The 19,927-nt window shown below is 35.7% G+C and overlaps 4 protein-coding genes across 5 annotated transcripts; 1 reads left to right on the top strand and 3 right to left on the bottom strand.

The window, feature by feature from the left end:
* The first annotated feature begins 900 nt into the window (after positions 1 to 900).
* LOC17885793 (ABC transporter C family member 9) lies at positions 901 to 6,783 on the top strand. Of its 2 annotated transcripts, none has more exons than XM_023782116.1 (11): positions 901 to 1,111; positions 1,209 to 3,565; positions 3,660 to 3,746; positions 3,830 to 4,465; positions 4,562 to 4,726; positions 4,808 to 5,102; positions 5,184 to 5,398; positions 5,519 to 5,824; positions 5,902 to 5,965; positions 6,043 to 6,282; positions 6,360 to 6,783. In XM_023782116.1, exons 1-11 carry the CDS (start codon positions 1,087 to 1,089, stop codon positions 6,485 to 6,487), a joined length of 4,518 nt encoding a protein of 1,505 aa, XP_023637884.1. In that variant the 5' UTR covers positions 901 to 1,086; the 3' UTR covers positions 6,488 to 6,783. The 2 variants fall into 2 exon arrangements, with proteins under 2 accessions (XP_023637884.1, XP_023637883.1); XM_023782115.1 differs by having other exon boundaries at positions 1,206 to 3,565.
* Positions 6,761 to 8,160, bottom strand: LOC17887267. Its single transcript, XM_023782117.1, has 5 exons — positions 7,957 to 8,160; positions 7,749 to 7,865; positions 7,528 to 7,562; positions 7,230 to 7,330; positions 6,761 to 7,131 (listed from the first exon to the last, which is right to left on the bottom strand). The coding sequence occupies exons 1-5, from the start codon at positions 8,130 to 8,132 to the stop codon at positions 7,045 to 7,047; spliced, it is 516 nt and encodes a 171-aa protein (XP_023637885.1). The 5' UTR covers positions 8,133 to 8,160; the 3' UTR covers positions 6,761 to 7,044.
* A 1,023-nt stretch (positions 8,161 to 9,183) lies between these two features.
* On the bottom strand, positions 9,184 to 13,182 carry LOC17885191 (beta-glucosidase 30). The gene is made up of 12 exons (XM_006290754.2): positions 13,007 to 13,182; positions 12,165 to 12,234; positions 11,991 to 12,046; positions 11,682 to 11,757; positions 11,518 to 11,595; positions 11,251 to 11,338; positions 10,768 to 11,142; positions 10,456 to 10,673; positions 10,310 to 10,344; positions 10,115 to 10,217; positions 9,793 to 9,901; positions 9,184 to 9,707 (listed from the first exon to the last, which is right to left on the bottom strand). Exons 1-12 carry the CDS (start codon positions 13,142 to 13,144, stop codon positions 9,311 to 9,313), a joined length of 1,743 nt encoding a protein of 580 aa, XP_006290816.1. The 5' UTR covers positions 13,145 to 13,182; the 3' UTR covers positions 9,184 to 9,310.
* Positions 13,183 to 15,452: 2,270 nt separating this feature from the next.
* Positions 15,453 to 19,066, bottom strand: LOC17885414 (beta-glucosidase 16). The gene is made up of 12 exons (XM_023783248.1): positions 18,789 to 19,066; positions 18,622 to 18,691; positions 18,395 to 18,453; positions 18,231 to 18,306; positions 18,061 to 18,138; positions 17,828 to 17,915; positions 17,468 to 17,723; positions 16,664 to 16,997; positions 16,507 to 16,538; positions 16,251 to 16,353; positions 16,048 to 16,144; positions 15,453 to 15,828 (listed from the first exon to the last, which is right to left on the bottom strand). Exons 1-12 carry the CDS (start codon positions 18,939 to 18,941, stop codon positions 15,624 to 15,626), a joined length of 1,551 nt encoding a protein of 516 aa, XP_023639016.1. The 5' UTR covers positions 18,942 to 19,066; the 3' UTR covers positions 15,453 to 15,623.
* Between the last annotated feature and the right edge of the window lie 861 nt (positions 19,067 to 19,927).

Raw genomic sequence — 19,927 nt, 5'->3', positions numbered from 1 at the left:
TCGAATTGGAATCTCTCTCACTCGCTCATTTCCAAAAGTATCAAGCCTAACTTTCTTTCGTATAAGGAAATTACTCATATTCTACGAATCTGACACGTACGTATGCATCCTTACGCTAAACAGCAAAACTTTCTATAAATACCAAATTCTAATCAAAATTAATTCTACGAAGTAACATGTGTTTCTAGTTCAACGATTTCACTATCTTTCCCTAATATTGATTGTTACGTTGTATATTCTTTTCATAAATACAATATTTACACACGCGTACGAGATTATATTTACGTTGTATGTATATATGTAACACGATCGACTTGCATGGCCTGGTACGTGCGTATGGCTGGGAAAGCAGAAAAACTTTAGACCTGATTAATGTTATTCAAGGCCACACCATTGATGTTTCTAGTACAGTGACCACATCATTATTCAACTCATTTAGAATTCAGCTCATCAATATTGTTGAGAGTCTCTCCAATATTAACTTTATTCCAACTATATATTTCGCTAAACAATTTTACAGGTTTTATCTAATCTAAACTCCTTAATTATACTCATTATGTCATAGGTTATGCCGTTATGGTAATCATTAGTTATGTCATACTTTATGGCAATCATAGTGTTTAGTACAGTCATCAAACCCTCACCGGTTACCACAATGCATGCTATTGATAACAAAAAAAACTAGATTTTGATTTTGATTTTTTTTTAATTGATTTGAAAAGTCACGTTTTCAAAACAATACTACTAAGAAAGATGATCGTTTTAGAGATATAGGTTTTTAAAAATTAATTTTTTAGGGCGTCGAGTTAATTAATAAGAGAATTCAATTTGTTTTTCTCCAAAGCTCTCAAGCATATCAATCATTCAATGAAAGGTTTTTGTTTTGTTTTGTAGCGCTGGCGTCACTTTTCACTATAAACTCAATACTTGTCTCACTAGCTCTCTCTTTCTCTCTTACACACATAACAAGTTTCTGCAACTCTATCTGAAAACAAAGCATGAACTTGATTGTCTCCAATCATCTCTAGTGCCTCTTACTAAGACTCTCGGTGCGTAGACGTGTCTTCTTAAAACCAAGAAGAAGCTATGTTCAAGCTCCTTGGTTCCGCAGGTAAAGTTGATATCTTTCACACGAAAATTTAGAAACTTTATGCCTTCAATCTTTTCGTCTTTTTACCTGATTGTGTTTGCTTTAATATGAGCAGCAGAAACGGGTTTTCATCTCTTGAGAACGCAATGGTTGCAACAAAACTCGCTTTGCTTGAAGGAACGTATAAGCATCGCTATGCAAGTGGCCTTCCTTGCTTTCTTTGTTACTCATTTGGCACTGAAATGGTTTGGTGTAGTGAGAAACCGAGGATATAATGATGTAGAAGAAGACTTGAAGAAGCAGAGCATAACCGTGAAGCAGAGCTTCTCTTATAACGTAGCTCTTATCTGCTCTGTTTCGATCTTAGGGACTCATTGCTTTATCTTGCTTTTGCTTTTTCGAGACAGCGTTGTGTCACGGTGTGATTCCTCTGTTTCTGTCTTCTCCGCTGAGATTTCGCAGGCTTTCTCGTGGTTGATTGTTTCTCTTTCTGTGGTGAAGATCAGAGAAAAGAGGCTTGTTAAGTTTCCTTGGACGTTAAGATCCTGGTGGCTCTGTAGTTTCATCTTATCCTTTGCCTTTGATGCTCATTTCATAACCGCGAAACACAAGCCTCTCGGGTTTCAGGATTATGTAGACTTGACTGGTCTTCTTGCATCATTGTTCTTGCTGGCTATTTCAATCAGAGGGCAAACAGGTTTCCGTCTTCTTGAATCCAGCGGAATCACAGAGCCGCTACTACTTGGTGGCGAAACTGAGCAGGACAAGAAAGATTCTTCTTCTTCTTCTACTTCACCATATGGAAACGCTACTGTCTTCCAACGCATCACTTTCTCATGGATCAACCCTTTGTTCTCCCTCGGATACAAGAGACCTCTTGAAAAAGACGATGTACCAGATATCGATGTGAAAGACTCTGCTCGATTTTGCTCTCATGCCTTTGACCAGAAACTGAAAATCACCAAAGAAAAAGAAGGACCTGGAAATGCTTTCTTCTATAACTCGGTTCTTCGCTATGTCTGGAGGAAAGCTGCCATCAACGCGGTATTCGCAGTTGTAAACGCGAGCACAGCTTACATTGGACCATATCTCATCAATGACTTTGTAGAGTTTCTAAGTGAGAAACAATCCCAGAGCTTAAACCATGGTTACCTTCTTGCACTCGGGTTTTTAAGTGCGAAAATCGTTGAGACAGTTACTCAAAGACAATGGATCTTTGGAGCTCGTCAGCTAGGACTACGTCTTCGAGCAGCTTTGATATCTCATATATACCAAAAAGGATTACTTTTATCAAGTCAATCTCGGCAAAGCCACACAAGCGGAGAGATCATCAACTACATGAGTGTAGATGTTCAAAGAATCACTGATTTCATTTGGTATGTAAACACCATATGGATGTTACCTATACAGATTTTCTCGGCGATTTATATCTTGCAAAAACATCTGGGACTTGGAGCTTTAGCTGCATTGGTCACAACTTTAATGGTGATGGCTTGCAATTACCCCCTGACAAGGCTTCAGAGAAACTACCAATCAGATATCATGAATGCCAAAGATGATAGAATGAAAGCAACTTCAGAGATTCTTAAAAACATGAAGATTCTGAAGCTTCAGGCATGGGATAACCAATTTCTTGACAAGGTTAAAACATTAAGAAAGAAAGAGTATGATTGTTTATGGAAGTCTTTGAGGTTACAAGCCTTCACTACTTTCATCCTTTGGGGAGCTCCTTCATTGATCTCTGTGGTGACTTTTGTTACTTGTATGCTAATGGGAATGAAGCTTACATCTGGTGCGGTCTTGTCTGCTCTTGCAACGTTTCAAATGTTACAAAGTCCGATCTTCGGTTTACCTGATCTTCTCTCAGCGCTTGTTCAGTGCAAGGTTTCTGCAGATAGAATAGCTTCTTACCTTCAACAAAGCGAGACTCAGAAGGATGCAGTCGAGTATTCCTCAAATGATCGTTCAGAATTAAGCGTTGAAATAGAAAATGGAGCATTCAGTTGGGAACCTGAGCCAAGCAGACCGACTCTTGATGAGATAGAACTGAAAGTGAAAAGCGGAATGAAAGTGGCGGTTTGTGGAGCTGTAGGATCAGGGAAATCAAGCTTACTCTCATCAATCTTAGGGGAGATTCAGAAGCTGAAAGGAACAGTCAGAGTCAGTGGTAAACAAGCTTATGTTCCTCAATCTCCATGGATACTAAGCGGGACTATAAGAGATAACATTTTGTTTGGAAGCATTTATGAAAGCGAGAAGTATGAGAGAACTGTTAAAGCATGTGCTTTGATAAAGGACTTTGAGCTTTTCTCTAATGGAGACTTGACAGAGATTGGAGAGAGAGGGATAAACATGAGTGGAGGTCAGAAGCAAAGGATACAGATTGCTCGAGCGGTTTATCAGAATGCTGATATATATCTACTGGATGATCCTTTTAGTGCTGTTGACGCTCATACAGGAAGACAACTCTTTGAAGTATAATAATGTTCACGAAATTTTTTTTAATCTTTGATCCTTTGGCTCTTAAAACGCCACAGTTGACAATGTTCTTTTTCTACTGGTTTTGCAGGACTGCTTAATGGGGATACTGAAAGATAAAACTGTACTTTACGTTACCCATCAAGTTGAGTTTCTACCAGCAGCAGATCTCATCCTGGTAAGAGAAACAACCATTGGTCATAAGAAAATGCAAAAGAAGCTGTAGTTTTCATTAACATTAGTGTTTGTACTCTATAACAGGTGATGCAAAACGGAAGAGTGCTGCAAGCAGGCAAATTCGAAGAGCTTCTAAAACAAAATTTAGGCTTTGAAGTTCTTGTAGGAGCTCATAACGAAGCACTAGACTCAATCCTATCAATTGAAAAATCAAGCAGAAACTTCAAAGAGAAATCAAACGATGACACAACATCAATTTCAGAGAGTCTACAGACACAGTGTGACTCCGAGCATAACATCTCAACAGAAAATAAAAAGAAAGAAGCAAAGTTAGTGCAAGATGAAGAAACAGAGAAAGGAGTAATTGGCAAAGAAGTTTACATGGCATATTTAACAACTGTAAAAGGCGGATTGCTTGTGCCACTCATAATATTGGCTCAGTCTTGCTTCCAAATGCTACAGATTGCTAGCAATTACTGGATGGCATGGACTGCTCCTCCAACTGCTGAATCCGCACCAAAGTTAAGAATGGATCGGATTTTACTTGTTTATGCACTTCTTGCTGCAGGAAGTTCACTTTGTGTTTTAGCACGGACTATTCTAGTCGCGATAGGTGGACTTTTAACAGCAGAGACGTTCTTCTCAAGGATGCTCTGCAGCATTTTCAGAGCTCCCATGTCATTTTTCGATTCAACTCCAACAGGAAGAATCTTGAACCGGGTAAAGTACCAGAATCAATCCAACAAAAAACATGGTTTTTTCTTTTTTACTGAATCAAGACTGAAAATAACTTGGTTTTTTCATGTTTTATAATAGGCATCCACAGATCAAAGTGTCCTGGATTTGGAAATGGCAGTCAAACTAGGTTGGTGTGCTTTTTCTATCATTCAGATTGTTGGAACCATCTTCGTCATGTCGCAAGTTGCTTGGCAAGTTTGTGTCATCTTCCTTCCAGTAGCAGTAGCCTGCGTGTTTTACCAAGTAAGAGAGAAAAAAAAATCCAACTTCTTGACAATGATACAACAATTCTTGCTTACTTTTTTTTTCTCGTGTTTTCTTCAGAGATATTACACACCAGCAGCAAGAGAACTGTCGCGCATGTCGGGAGTAGAAAGAGCTCCAATCCTCCACCATTTCGCTGAATCGCTTGCTGGTGCAACAACAATACGTGCTTTTGATCAACAAGATCGCTTCATTAGCTCAAACCTTATTCTAATAGATAACCATTCAAGGCCATGGTTCCATGTTGCATCAGCAATGGAGTGGCTTTCCTTCCGGTTGAATTTGCTGTCTCATTTTGTCTTTGCTTTTTCTTTGGTGTTACTTGTGACTCTCCCTGAAGGTGTCATCAATCCAAGTAAGTTTCGTACATCATAAAATAGTAAATACTTTTGCTAATGGGATCAGAACTCAAACTCATGTTCACCTTTTCTGACAGGTATTGCTGGTCTTGGGGTCACATATGGCTTAAGTCTGAATGTTCTACAAGCCACAGTGATATGGAACATATGCAATGCAGAAAACAAGATGATTTCTGTAGAAAGAATTCTTCAGTACTCCAAAATCCCCAGTGAAGCACCTCTAGTAATTAATGATCACAGACCTCATGATAACTGGCCAAACGTAGGATCAATCGTCTTCAGAGACCTACAGGTAAATAACAAAGTAGATGCTAAAAACATATTTCTTGAGCATATGACTGTGAAATGCAGAACCAAGTTCATAGAAACAGATGTAATCAAGATTCTCAATCCTGAGATGTCTTTGTTCCAGGTCCGCTATGCAGAACATTTCCCAGCTGTCTTGAAGAACATCACCTGTGAGTTTCCAGGAGGAAAAAAGATTGGAGTTGTAGGAAGAACAGGAAGCGGAAAATCAACTTTAATTCAGGCGTTATTTAGGATTGTAGAGCCAAGTCAAGGAACCATAGTTATTGATAATGTGGATATAACCAAGATAGGTCTACATGACCTGAGATCTAGGCTTGGGATTATTCCTCAAGATCCAGCACTATTTGATGGAACAATCAGATTGAATCTAGACCCTCTAGCTCAGTACACTGATAACGAAATATGGGAGGTAAGAAACCTGCAAAACTCTGTGTAATTCTTCTCTGATTTACTTTGACAAATATTCTAATACAAGGTGGTATTTAGGCTCTAGATAAATGCCAATTGGGAGATATTATTCGTGCAAAGAATGAGAAGCTGGATGCTACAGGTGAGTATTCTGCAATCTTTATGAGGAAAAATGTTTCCAGGACAATGAAAACTAAGATTCTTGAATGTATGTAACAGTGGTTGAAAATGGAGAAAATTGGAGCGTAGGGCAAAGACAGTTGGTCTGTCTTGGAAGGGTGTTGTTGAAGAAATGCAACATTCTGGTGCTTGATGAAGCCACAGCTTCAGTTGATTCTGCAACAGATGGTGTGATACAAAAGATCATCAGTCAAGAGTTTAAAGATCGAACAGTGGTGACTATAGCACACAGAATCCACACAGTGATTGAGAGTGATCTTGTTCTGGTTCTGAGTGATGGTAAGAACAATATACGTGTGTTTTTACATACATTCACACACATAGCAACGAGTTTTAAATCACTTTTTCATGAGCAGGGCGAATCGCAGAGTTTGACTCACCTGCAAAACTGCTACAGAGAGAAGATTCTTTCTTCTCCAAACTCATAAAAGAGTACTCGCTGAGTTCTAACCACTTTACCAGCTCGAATGATCTTCTCAGCTAAGTATCACCGCAAGATGATGATGATCTTTTGCCGAGAAAACGAAATATCAGTTCAACAGTTAAGAATAAGTTGAAAGTCTAACTAGCTATTTAGTATATAAGTTGAGCAAAGGCATCGAGAGAGTAGTACCATGGTTAGAAGCAAGGCGTATCAAAGAAAACTCAACATTTGTTTTTCAGTATCTTTTATGCTAGTCACAGAAGTGCTTGTGGTTTAGGTTCTTTACTGAGTTCAATGTGTTCTTGGATGAAAAATCATGTAAACAATGAAATAAAGCAGGAAAGTATCTTCTATTATTCAGATAACGCTCAACCAAGTTTAAGCTGTGAACAAGGAAAGTTTCAATAATGCTGTTATCCTGAGCAGATAACGATGGACATTTTGATTCTCTAGCAAAAGTTTTGAGTGAAGCATCTTTATTTACAGTAAAAATACAGTGTTTGACCCCAAAAAAGAAAAGAAAAAAAGAAAAGACAGTGTTGGTGTTTCAACTATGACGATCGACTCGAGTGGTTCAAAGTTTGTTTTACAGTATTCCAGCAGAGGTGTTGAGTTTCTTACGATGTAACTCCATAGGGAAGCAAAGCAGCAGCCACAATCCTGCCTTCCTCATTTAGTATGTTGTAAGTTGATGCAGCATTTCTCTGGATAAAACAGAGCGTTAAATTAATAATCACAGACAAATACTACAAACAAACAGAAGAAGGAATTGAAAAGAACCAAGCAAGAGGATAAAGCTTACAGAATCAAGTATTTCCAGCTTCATGCCAATTGACTTTATGAACTGACGGACTTGGGGATTCAGTGGGTGGTTGTATCTTCCACACCCAACAATCAAGAGCTCTAGGGATTGTAGTTTAAAAAAATCGCAGAAAAAAGGAAAAAAGTCACAAACCAGTGATGATATACTCCAATATGTGCAAAAGGTTTTTACTTTCTAGTCACTAGCAACATGGTGTAAAGCCTACATATACTATGGTTTCTTAACAATCCAATTCAACCACAGTAAAATTGGTTACTGCAATGTTAATGAATAGTACCTGGAATTGGTCGAACTGTCTGGAAGATTGACAAGCTGCATCCATGAAATAGATATGTAAGTTTGTTAAGCAATGACACAGTAAACAGAGAACTGGCTACAATACAAGTTCACACTAAAACACAATGAAAGATCAAAACTTTATGCAGTTTCTATTTCTCTTTGACTCTAATTTATCATATTAGTTTCTCAACAAGCTGAAGAAAAGAGAGATGATGCTACCTATCGGTTGTGATCTGGGAGAAGTTACGAGGGCTCCATGACATAAGCAAATTCCCAACACAGAGCAAGCTACCTTCGTATTTAACCCCATTCACCTTGAAACTCGTCTCATCAAACCTGAAAAAGCCACCACTAATCGAATTCATTTGCATACCCAAAAATTCAAATTCCATTGCTGAAATTTTCAAATTAGGAAGGGGGGATTTACTTACTCCTGAATCGAAGCTGATCCTCAGGAACGTTATCGATGAGATTGATCTGATCGTATAGAGAGAAAGCTCGTCTGAGAGATGGCAAAACAAGATTTGGCTGCTTCAGAGCTTCCTTCCTCATGCTTTGAATCAATTTCGGCAACGTCGCCATAGCTTTCTCTCTCACCGCCATCTCCGTCGTCTCTAAACTATTTTTTAGTGGGAGAGTCTATCGGAGCCGGTTGAAACTTAACCAAACCGGTTTATTGGTTGTTGGTTTTTGAACCGCTGATCCAAATCGGTTTACCCTAATTAACTGCAACTATTCTGGTACACTAGTTAAATTAGTTTCGGTTTTTGTTTCGGTTTCGGTTTACACTTCTTTTTTTTATGTTTCGGTTTACACTTTTTTTTTTTTATGGTTACCAATATAAACCCGAATGTATGTATTATGGATTGGGTTAATACAATTTTGGAAATGTACAGACAGTACCATAGTGCCACGAAAGCTGTCCTATGCACAGATATGAACCAGGTCTTATTACTCAGGCAATCTTCTGAGTCTTACATTTTTCATTAGTGTACGTGTAAAAGCACATACAGAGTGTCTAAAATACGTCACAATATAATTTGGCCACATTGTAAAAATTAGAAGAAAAGACACTTCACCACGACTAGTATACCCATGACTCATGACCGATTTGTTTCTTGGAATGTCATCGATGTTGGCTCTATCTTACAGAAGAAACCAAATTCTACTGACAAGGAAAGGGGCTTACATGGAATTGTATTACATGTACATTGTACAGATGTACTAACCTAAGGGTTTCTTTCTTGTGTGTAATTACACTAGTTTTTCTTACCTCGGACTGCTTTTTGTAAATTACGTTTCTAACTTTGATGCAATGTTTTATATAAGCGATAAGTATCGTTGACGAAAAAGAAAGTAGAAGAAATCTAGTGAGAGCATTCTCTGTGACGGCTGTTGTCGTCTGATTTTTAAGAAAGCCACAACTAGACACTTGTTAGATAGGGTTATATAGAGATATTTCCAGCATCTCGTGCTGATGTGATGACAAAGATATGTAATCATTTTTATATAAAGTTTCATTGAAAATATAAAATAACAGTAACTAATATTGTGATCCCTGTTTCAATTAATAAATTTCCAAAGAGAAAAAAGTTGAAACAACGTCGTAAAAAAAGAAAAGTAATTAGGAAAATATACACAAATTATAGCATCGTGCCACCACCCATTAGCTTCCAAAAATAATATTTTCATATGTAAGTACCAAACCAATTTTTAACAACAACATATTTAACCATAAGCGATGAAAGAAAAATAAAAGAAACAATAAGGGATACATGAAATCAATAAAATGACGATGGGTTCTCTATCTCTTGCAAAACACCAAAATGATTATAAGGATAATCAAACGAGCAACGATTTGTCTCTTCTTCTCTCCTAGATTGGTTCGCCGCCATGAAAGATACAAAGAACCCCGCAGATTGCTCATACAGTGTCTTATTCACCTTCGCACGTGACTTCTTACATGACATCTCCTTTGCTTCATCCTCTTCTTTAGTCTCTCCGACCGATCTTTTAAGGAACCGCTTGAACCATTTGACCGAATCTTTTGGATAACGTTTTAGACCATTGACAAAGTCAACATAATAAAGACCAAATCTGGCTGTGTATCCATGTTCCCATTCAAAGTTGTCCATCAGTGACCATGCGTAGTATCCTCTTACGTCGCATCCATCTTCCCTATTAAACATATTATGATTTATATCATAAGTTTGATCAATTTAAAAGAAACACATAAATACTGTAAGAAAGATCAAGAACTAACACTATAGCTTTGTGCAGTTCTTCGAAATGTGTCGTATGGTATTCAATCCTAAAGGTGTCCTTAAGAATCTCTTCTCTTGGTTTTGTACCATCGTCGTTGTCATTGATTCCTGCAAATTAGTGGTAGTCATCATCGTTATACATAATTAGTCGCATCAAGAAAAAAGAAAACACAAAACAGAAAATATATCAATCTCAAGTGCTAAGACAATATTTTTTTCTTGGGGAAGTTACGGAGATTATGCAATAAAAAAATTTCAGAATTTCCTAATAAAACAAATAAATTTTGCTGAATCTCTAAGTTAACAGAAGATGTTGCTAACCATTTTCTTTGATGTAGACTGGCATGTTATTGTATTTGTCTTTGATGTAGTTTAAAACTTTTCGCAAGCCTTCCGGGTATGACAGCAACAAACCCCTTTCTTCCTGCGAAAGAAAAGTCATATTAATTAGGCTGTTATTATAAGTCGCATTTAGAAATTAGTACATTTAATTACGAAAGAGAATTAAGTACATACCCCAAGTCCAATAATGTGGCCACTGTGGTTGGTAACTGTTTCAAAGCAATTTATAAACGGTGTTTATAAGTATACGGCCATCTAAAGCTTTAATTGAGTTATTATATATATGGACCAATCTTTAGGAATTAGCAGTATATACGTACTTTTCCATTCGACATGATGATCAGTTTTGAAGCGAGGCTTTTCAGGGTCGATATGAGGCATATGAGTAGCGAAGCGTGCCGTATAGTAATTTACTCCGACAAAATCAGATGAATTTTTCAACATCTTTGATTGTTCCTCAGTAAACGAAGGCAATTTATCTCCTGCGTATCTTTTTACAATTTCTGGATAATCTCCATGAATCACTGGATCGAGATGCCTATACATATATACATATATAGAATCAAGAAAATAAAATTTATATATCATTGACGTTATAAAAATAATTAAAGTATTTAGTTTAGATAACTTACCATCCAATTTCAAAAGCAAGAGTGCGTTCAGCTGCTTCTATATCATCAACAGAGTTGGAATGATAAGGCTCGAACCACCGTGGTGACAGTACTATCCCGATTTGGCTGTCATGCGAAATCTGTTTGCATTTTCGGAATTCTTCTACTGCAGCGGCATGAGCAAGAAGTGTATGATGTGAAACAATGTAAGGCTCGGTACTCGAGTCGCCAGCATGACACTTCTCGTCTACCCATTTCGAGCATCGTCCTGCAGCCTTGTTACCTTGATCATAACCCGCAACGGTCATTATATATGGTTCATTGATTGTTGTCCACATCTTAACTTTATCTCCAAACTCTTCGAAACAAGTTCTTGCGAAATCTCGAAAATCTTCCCTGTTTTGATCAAAATCATTCAACTAAAATTAATCATTTCGATATTAGTGATAGTTTTTGAGAATTGGAAATATACAACTTATAGTATCTTCCATTTAGTTTGCTTACACTATTTTAGGGCTCAAGAAACCACCGTATTCGTCTTCCAATGTTTGTGGGTGATCCCAATGATAGAGAGTCATCGAAGGTTGTATGTCTGCATGTTTATGAAGACCATATAATAGAAAACTAAGTACAGCAACATAATTAGTTAATTACGTACATCAGTACTATATACTATAATTAAATTTGGTTATTTTTGAGTAAATAGTAACACCTTTATTAGTTTGTTTGAATAGAGAGAACTTTAATTCATGCGTGGATTAAAAATCGTACCATTAGCAAGAAGTTCGTCGATGAGATCCTTGTAGAATTGTACACCTTCTTTGTTTACTCCATCTTTTAGCTTTCCACCTATAGAATAATTAAAAGTTTACATCCTAAATAAAACTCAAATATATAAATAAGAATTAATTAGTAAGAAAAGTTGAATTACTTACTGGGAATTAATCTTGACCACGAGATCGAGAATCGAAAAGCATCCATGTTTAACTCCTTCATCAATTTGATGTCATCCTATTTTTGTTTTTGTCGTGTTAGACAAACATATTGATTAACCAAAGAACAAATAAGTAACAATACTATTATATTGACTATAACCAAAACAAAATCTTGAGATAAGTAGATGATTCTTATTTATTTAATAACTCCTTTAGTATGATAGTTTGATTTAAATTTAAAATAACAAGATGGATTATAGATGCATGCATGTTTTATATAAAGTAGGCTGGGGTTATAACGATGAGTACCTTATAACGATGATAAAAATCAATGGCTACATCGGCGTTATGCATTTTGGTCCTTTCTGCACGCAGTCAAATATTTAATAAAATAATCATTAACAGCTCACACAAATAATAATTATTCAATTGACCAATATATATATTAGATCGGTCGGATAGATTCTGTAATTTGGGACAAACCTGGATAAGTGCGGCTGAAGTGGTCCCATATAGTTGGAGATTTGCCACCTTCGTTTGTTGCACCTTCATACTATACATATATATATGGTGCACAGTTATATTTATGTTTTTTAATTACATTAAGTTATTGCAAGGCTAGTTTAGAATGACAAAATAAGAACGATACGAAACATGATACAACTTTTTACGAAAGAAACTTTACTAGATAGTAGTAATTCGTTTATTTTTGTGTGCTAGAATAAATTATGATTTTGGCAAAGTAATTCGTAAGATATTATTTTGTCCCCTAACCAAATAGTTGTTATAATGTTTGTACGATGATGCAAGCTACTTTATATAATCTCGATTTTATATGACAAGAATGGAACATTTGAGTGGGAAAAAAATGGAAGAACAAATTAAAACAGAACGTCAAGATCTATAGACGTCAGCAAATTATATATATTTGATTTTTCTCGTAGTTGAAATTGAAACTCATAACAGCGTTATCACTATGATTTTTTTTTTTTTTTTATAAAAAGAGAGAGAGCATATAGCCAAAAAAAAAGACCCAAAAAGAGCATGTTTTGTATTTTTTTTTTTGTAATTAAAACAGCTTTTTCAGTTCACTTTAATATATTTGTTACGCTGAGAGAATTTGAATTTAGCTATGAAATATTAGAGTTCCATAATTATTATATCAATCAAATTATCAAAATAACAGAACAAAAAAAAAGAAAATAGAATAGCTGACAGCTTTAACCTTGTGACGGATTAAAGTTGTAGAATCGATATCAGTATATCACATAGCCATTTGCTAATCATGACACAGCAGATTACTATTCATGAAATGATGAAATTACCTGAAATGCCGAAGCAGCTGTCCCAAAAATGAAACCATCGGGGAAACTGTGCCGGCCTAGTTTTAGAGAAGTAATCGTATTTGCTAACAATGAGATGGTCGAAAGGATGATGATGAAACTTGATCGGTCCCTACCCATTTTTTTCTTAATCCCTCTCTCTCTCTCTCTCTCTCTCTCTCTCTCTCTCTCTCTCTCTCTCTCTCTCTCTCTCTCTCAAACACACACACTCTTTTCTATTTTATTTGGGTATTGAGATTCCTAAGTGATTAGATTTACTAGATATTCTCTTCTTATATAGAGAATTTTCATATAGGAAGTGATATACGTCATCTACGTGGAAATGTTTGGACATATATATCACATATATCTAGATATAGATAGATATATAGAACTTATAGTATTTTTATAATCACCTGATATTTCTTTCCAAGTTTCGGACCATTATATGGATATTGCCAACTAAAAAGCTCATGAGGTTGTTTTTGTCCATCGTCATCTCTGAATGTGCCCGTGATCTCTACTCACATTCACCATCGGCTTCTTTGAATATTCCCGTGATTACTGCTCAGGTTCACTTAATTACATTTACATGCATGTTAGTAAATTAGTGTTGGTGTTGAATGTGGTCAACATCATGGAGACGTTCACTGAGTAACATATTCTGCGAAGAGTGCATGTACGTCGTGGTACGGTTACAGTCTCACAAGTGTAACGTAAAGATTTATAACTTTATTAGCTTTGTTTTCTAGAATTTTCGTGTTGTGCGCGATGCTAAGTCATGTGTAATCTTTTTTGTGTTATTAGTGTTTCAGTTTTTAATTATTGGAAACAATATCGTAGCCGTAATATATAGTAAGTCCACATTTTTTTTTGTTTGGTAAATAGACAAATAGTACGTGTCATCTTTATCCAAAAATCTTGCTAAGTTTCTCTAACAATTTTAATCTTACTGGATACTTCGCAGAAATAAGGTTTTCAGAATATATGTTTTAGACAATGAAGATAATACTTTAATCAGTAATTAATTAGAATAAATCCTCTCTCATATATATATGCACTGATTTTTTTTGGATATCTTACTAAAAGATGCACCAAAATTAAGAATGTAACTGGTAAGAATCATATTAGAAACAGCAACAAAGATTTTCTTCTTACTTAGTTACCCCTTGAGAATAATTTTATACAAGGAACAAATAATTTTCAAAAAAATAGAGGAAAAAAGAGATATGAGGAAAAGTCCTTATCAGATTCCACTGAGGAAAATAAGAGATGAGAACAATTAATTGGCTTCTGAGCAGGGGCGGACCCAGAAAAAAAATTAATTGAGGGCAAAAGGTAGCAAATTAGGTTTGAACCCATGATCTCAAACACTATATGGAGGCACTTTAACCATTTTGACACATATAACTTTAATTTTAATGCAAAATTTTTAGTTTTTAATAGGTTGGTGGGTGCAACTGCCCCAACCTTCTTCTATGTGGGTCCGCCCCTGCTTCTGAGTTGTGACATGTTTTCATATTAAGAAATTATATATTTTGTATACGAGGCTATGAGATGGGCCTATATCTTGTTATCTTCTCTCTTATCCCTTCACCATCATCCAAATTTATATCATATATGTATGTGCTTAACTTCGTTTACAACTTCACCACTTCTTTTTTGGTCATATATACGATCGACGAATACGAATATACGATGATTGTTTTTCTTTTGGCACCTGATGAATTTACTTATAATCCAAGTCGCACAAACCACCCATAAGCAAATTCTGATAACCAAAACAGATGCATCAGAGTTCAAACATCCAGAGCAAAGTCTAGTAACAACAGCTGTATGAAAAAAAAACCAATCATTGTTTTTAGAAAAAAATAGAATAGTATAGGTAATTGTCGTATGCAAATAGGATAATTATGATTAAGAAAGATTAAAAAAAAAAGTACTTCAACAAATTTTATGACACGTCCAGTTGTCAAGAACGAGATGAGAACAACTAGTAAAAAATGGACCTATGCATGTGTTGACTTTTTTATGTTTTTCGATTGTCAACACGGATGTTTTACCTCTAAAATATCATTATATTGCATGTACGTGAACAGAAGCTGTTTAATCAGGAGTTTGTAGCAAATTAGTAAATTACCTTCAACAACAAACAAGAGGAATTAGTCGCACAAAACAATCAAACCTAATTACATTTTACTCATTTAGACATTCTACATAAATATAATGGGTACTTTCATGCTTCTTTTTTTATGGGTATAAAGTTTAGTTTATGTTTCTTGTGAGTCAACATGCCTATATATATGTAGTCATTCCAAGTTCTAAAGACTACGTAGACCACAAATTAAAGAGCAAAGACTACGTAGTCTTTCCTGTGTTTTTTTTTCTCGTGGGCTCTAATTATAATCCATTAGTCAAGTATCAAATTCAAAACAGAAGAAGTTCTAGATGATGAAAAATAATTGGTGAGAAAGCATGATCATTTATGTCCAACTTGCTACCACCTCTTATTTGAAACGTTTATTTTCTGTACATATCGAAAAGAAACAGTACGTATTTGTATAGACACCGAATAGTAGACTAGATAGATAAACCAATATGGCTCGTGTGATTTATCAAATCAAATAGCAGCCACCTGCTGCTTCGTCCCATTACGCTCTCCCTTTAACAATTTCCTAAACCACTTGGCTGATTTCTTCGGATACCTCTTACGTCCATCTTCAAAGTCCACAAATACTAGTCCAAACCGGACAGTGTATCCTTCCGCCCATTCAAAATTATCCATCAACGACCACGCGAAATATCCTTTCACATTCACCCCGACCCTACATTTTATGTCAAATACATATTTCCACAAACGTTATTAGTATATCTGCTTGCGCCGTGAAGTGAAAACATACATTTCAAGGTTATCCTATCTAGTTTTGGTTTATGATACGCAGGAACTAATAAAGAAAACTAACATTCTGTTTACGATTCATACCGATCCGGGCATATCTAATGATATGATATGTTTATTGATGTGATCAGAAAATATGACTTACGAGATAGCATCGCTAACCATCTTAAGATGATGAGCGTAGTAATCAATTCTCAAATCGTCGTCAAGAAATATTTTGCCAATATTAGCTTCATCCACTCCTACAGCAATACAATAAGATAAGATTAGTCTGTATTAGTTTCTGTTTCTAGAGAAAACTCGAGGATATTTTTCTTTTAAAAAAATCTATTAAATACTATGATTTACCATTTTCTGTAATGTACAAGATGGGATCATTGTATTTGGTTTTTGCATGTAGTAGGAGATTACGAATACCCTCGGGATAAATGAAAAGCCAATCCGACCCAGCCTGAAATGGATTATAGATTATATATATACGTTACACATGTTAAACAATTGTTTCGGATAAATAGTGAAGATCATTAACTTAAACTATCATGAAAAAAATCTTGATTTGATAGGGAGATTGATCACTAAACAAAGCTAAATAGAAGAATCATACCGTTGGTCCGATAGGCACGCCATTTCGTTCACCTAAGACAATATGCAAAATAATAATTATACGAGGATGTAAATGAAAGAATAGAATATGAATATGCCAATATTAATTCGAGAAACGATCAATTTATAGGTCAAGGAAAGCCATATGGTTCACGGACCTACGACGCTGACGCAAGAATCGGTGGACATGGTGATGTTTTCAGTTGCACATGGCACGTCTTTCGCGTAAAGAGATGAGTAATAGTTAAGGCCTACGAAATCATATGATCCTTTGAGCATTTCGGACTCTTCTGGAGTGAATGTAGGTAGACGGCCGTCTTTAACATGGCTCACCATTTCGATTGGGTATCTACCGTAGACAATTGGCTCCATGAAGTAGTCGAAGGTGAAGGCTGTGGCTCGAGCCGCAGCTAACTGGTCAGCATATGACTCTGAATAAGGGTAGTGCCATACTGTGTTCAATGCTATTCCGATTTCACCTTTCTGAGTTTCCTGTAGACTCAATCATCTATGACGGTAAGCAAACAGGCAAGAGCGGAAATAGAGAATAGATAGAGCAGACAGGAAGACAGAATAAATACAGAGCAGACCGGAAGACAGAATAAAAACAGAGCAGACCAAGAACAGAGTAAAAACTAAAAACAGAACAGACTAGAAGCAGAGCAGATAGGAAACAGAGTAAAAACAGAGCAGGGTCCAAACAAGACAATGTGCACAATTGAGTAAATCAGATTTAAGAATCATTTCTTTTATAGATAATTTGAAAATATAAAACGCAAGCGGGAAGAAAGTCTTTTGATTGAGTTTGTCTTTTTTCATTTTACAGTTAAATCTTTTGTTAAGATGATAGATATGTTGAGACCTTTTGGGAAAGCAAAAGAACACATAAATATAAAATCAAAGGCAAACACAAACAAACAAACAAACTATCAAAGTGTAAATCATGAATAGAGAAAACATACCTGGTACTTTTCTCTGTAGACTTTGACGGCAGCTCCATGAGCGAGGAGGAAGTTATGGCCGACAATGTAAGGCTCGGTGGCTGCATCACCCCCGGTACAATCAGGTTTAGTGAAATTGGAACATCTTCCAGGTGCCTTTTGACCTGTTATATAACCTTCATGTACTACTGTATATGGCTCGTTAAGTGTCATCCACTGCTTCACTCTATCTCCAAACTTCAGGAAACAAAGGTCTGCATAGTCTCGGAAATCATCCCTATGTCATTACCAAAAGATTACAACAACAACAAAAACTCATTCTTAATATCTTTGCAATGTCATGATCTTATCATATAGAGATGTTAACTAAATAAAACTTACACAATCTCAGCTCCTAGGAAGCCACCGTAAGCATCTTCAAGTGCCTGAGGTAAATCCCAGTGAAAGAGTGTGACATATGGCTTCACTCCTATCACATGTACAACAATACAAATAACATTAAATGTTGCGCTCTTGAAAAAAATAACATCCCCAAGATTTCCTCAACATGTATTAAAAAAGCAAGCAAGAGTCCTCTACTAATGTTTAGCGTAGACTGAGAAAAGAAACATTACCTTTAGAAAGAAGTTGATTAATCAAATTGTCGTAATAGTCAATTCCAGCTTGGTTGATCCCTCCCTTTAAAGTCCCACCTAACAAAACACAAAATGAGAACTCCATTTACTAATTCCCTCATGGATATATAACAACTCTTACAAAGATCTAATCGGATTGATAATCTTACGAGGTAAAATCCGAGACCAAGAGATCGAGAACCGGTAAGCATCAAAGCCAATTTGATGCAGCAAGTTCACATCTTCCTGTTTTTTCATGAAGAACAAAAAAAAAAAATTGTAATGTTGGATGTGTGATTGACTTTTGTTTTGAGTGAAGAAGACAATATAATACCTTGTAAAGGTTGTAAGAATCATCTGCAATGGAGCCATTACTACCATCCAATATCTTCTCTGAAATAATTATTAATTTCATATCAAGAAAAAGAGAGAAGTATCAAGAATGGTCATATATTAATCCATGTTTGCTATGAACACAAAGATTAAAAGCAGATTCATAAACATAAACCAAATTCCAACAATTTAAAGTCTTGAATGTATAAAGAGATCCAAAAGAGAAACCTGGGAAATTTTCAGAGAAGTAGTCCCAGATACTTGGACCTCTACCATCTTCGTGAGCAGCACCTTCACACTGCAGAATCCATAAAAAATTAACCAAAACAAAGACAAAATAGAAGAAGAAGATTCAAAAGAAGGGAATAAGTAAAATATAAAAGAAGCAAACAAACCTGATAAGCAGAAGTTGCAGATCCGAAAATGAAATCTTCAGGAAAATCGTTTCTGCTTAATCTAGGCCTTGACGAATGCTTCTTGGCGGAAACCCCAATGCAGGCCAAAGTAATGAGTAACAACAGTAAACTGATATATTTACTAGTGCTCATTGCTGTAAAAAACAAACTAATTCAAGTTTTATTTTTTTGTTTGATAATGAAATTTTTTGGTTGTGAGAAACTTTATAGAAGAAAGGGAAATGTTTAGAATTGATCTGCTCCTACTCCTATATCTATAAATAGAGTTGTTGGAGGGGAGAGATAGTGTAGCATATAAGTAACATTGTCGACATTATTTATAAGTAATTGTTTCTTATATTATAGGACATCAAACAATTTTCTAATTGTTGCAAGAAACCTTATCCTGTAAAAGTATTGTGGAAAAAAAACAAAACCATACAACTCTTAATTAGATCGAACGCTGACTCATCACATCAACAAAAATATTCGAAAGCAAATGCGTGAGAACTGTGAAAACATACATTTCTCATCTAACCACCACTTCTGAAAATAAAGCCTCTGATAACGATTACAACATCCCTTTCAAACCATTATAAAAAAAAACGATGAAATGTCAGAAAATATCTACAAGTTTTGTGCATTATTTTTGAATTTCCTATGCTTTGATTTTTGTTTAGTCTATTATTTTTAATCTTGTATTATTTTTACTTTGTTGAGCGAAACAAGTGGACACGATTATTTTTGGTCAACGTATGAAAAATAAACAAATAAATAAAGCCAACGTGGGAAATTATTTAATCTAAAACGAATATTTTATCCAGAAGAAAAATTAAAACCAATACTATTATTAATTTCTTTCCTTCCGTCGAATAAAGCCCAAAACATTTCCTTATTTGTATCATGGAGTAATGGGCTATGGGATTGGGTCCGCCAAAAGTCCAAATAAATATATTATTGATCTCTTAAACTAAAATATAAAGCCCACACGTTATTTATCGGACACTCGAGTGAAAGAAAAAAAACACAACGCGCACCAACCGCCCGTAAAGCCCACCAACGCTGTTTTTTTTTTTTAAAACCAAATTACAATTTCTACAAGATCCCAGCGCGTGAAACAAGGATGAACGTTTATTTCG

Source organism: Capsella rubella, unplaced genomic scaffold, assembly GCF_000375325.1.
Source record: "Capsella rubella cultivar Monte Gargano unplaced genomic scaffold, Caprub1_0 scaffold_5, whole genome shotgun sequence".
NCBI classification, from domain to species: Eukaryota; Viridiplantae; Streptophyta; class Magnoliopsida; order Brassicales; family Brassicaceae; genus Capsella; species Capsella rubella.
Note: the sequence above shows the minus strand (reverse complement) of the source record. Positions and strands in the feature narration are given on the sequence as shown.